Below are 826 nucleotides of genomic sequence, written 5' to 3' on the forward strand. Positions count from 1 at the left end.
CAATCCTCCTTCCCTTCCCTCTCACCCCTAGGACACAGGTCCCCGCCCCTTATTCGCTGTTACATAATATAAGCCTGCCCTGTCCGATTTAGCAATTGATTTAGGTAAATGTTCTTCCGGGTTAACACTTAGCGAAATGTTTCACTATTATGAAAAGTATACTGTCTTCCGGTTGCTGTGCACAACTAATTTTTCGCGTGCCTCGCTTTTTTCCAGACTACGTGAGTGGCGGTGAGCTGTTCACCCACCTGTACCAGCGCGAGCACTTCACGGAGGAGCAGGTCCGCATCTACATCGGCGAGATCATCCTGGCGCTCGAGCACCTCCACAAGGTGAGTTGGGTGATCCTGACCTGCTCTCTGAGTGGGCCCGGCCCCCGGCCCGGCCTGGCCCGGGGGAGCCTCGCGCGACCGTCACTTGTTTTCGGTTTGTTATCGGCCGTTGATATGCGCTGCCGCTCGGTAGTTGTTGTCAGCGATGAGGAAAAAAAACACAATAATCACAACGACGAACGCGGGAATGATACTTGGGGCGAAGAGGAAACAAAAGGACATGCTGCTAAAGCAAAGTCAGTCTCTGCGTCTCTCTTTCTCTCTCTCCATTTTTCTCTGCCTGTCTTTCGCGCTCTCCTTCAAGTCCGCCCCTTCTGGACTCCTCTTGACGCGTTTCGCCGGAGACCTTCGGCATCGATTATTACTGTTTTTGTTTTCGCCGGTCCGATTATCATCGCCAGCTTGTCCCGTCCGTCCTCCTCCTCTCCTCTGTCCGAGCCGAGGCCGGCCGCGAACGTGGAGAACTGGCGACTGGAAAAAGAAGGGGGTGGTGG

General features: G+C 54.2%; 1 protein-coding gene across 1 annotated transcript in view; it reads left to right on the top strand.

Annotated features, from left to right (window-relative positions):
• LOC113210281 (ribosomal protein S6 kinase alpha-5) overlaps nt 1-826 on the top strand; it is a gene marked incomplete in the record, with an annotated part of 69,369 nt that overhangs the window by 50,974 nt on the left and 17,569 nt on the right. The window contains 1 exon segment of the mRNA XM_052269847.1: nt 217-332. Coding sequence (XP_052125807.1) covers nt 217-332 — 116 coding nt within the window.

The sequence above is a fragment of the Frankliniella occidentalis genome, unplaced genomic scaffold, assembly GCF_000697945.3.
Source record: "Frankliniella occidentalis isolate FOCC.00 unplaced genomic scaffold, Focc_3.1 Scaffold105, whole genome shotgun sequence".
In the NCBI taxonomy this organism is placed as follows: Eukaryota; Metazoa; Arthropoda; class Insecta; order Thysanoptera; family Thripidae; genus Frankliniella; species Frankliniella occidentalis.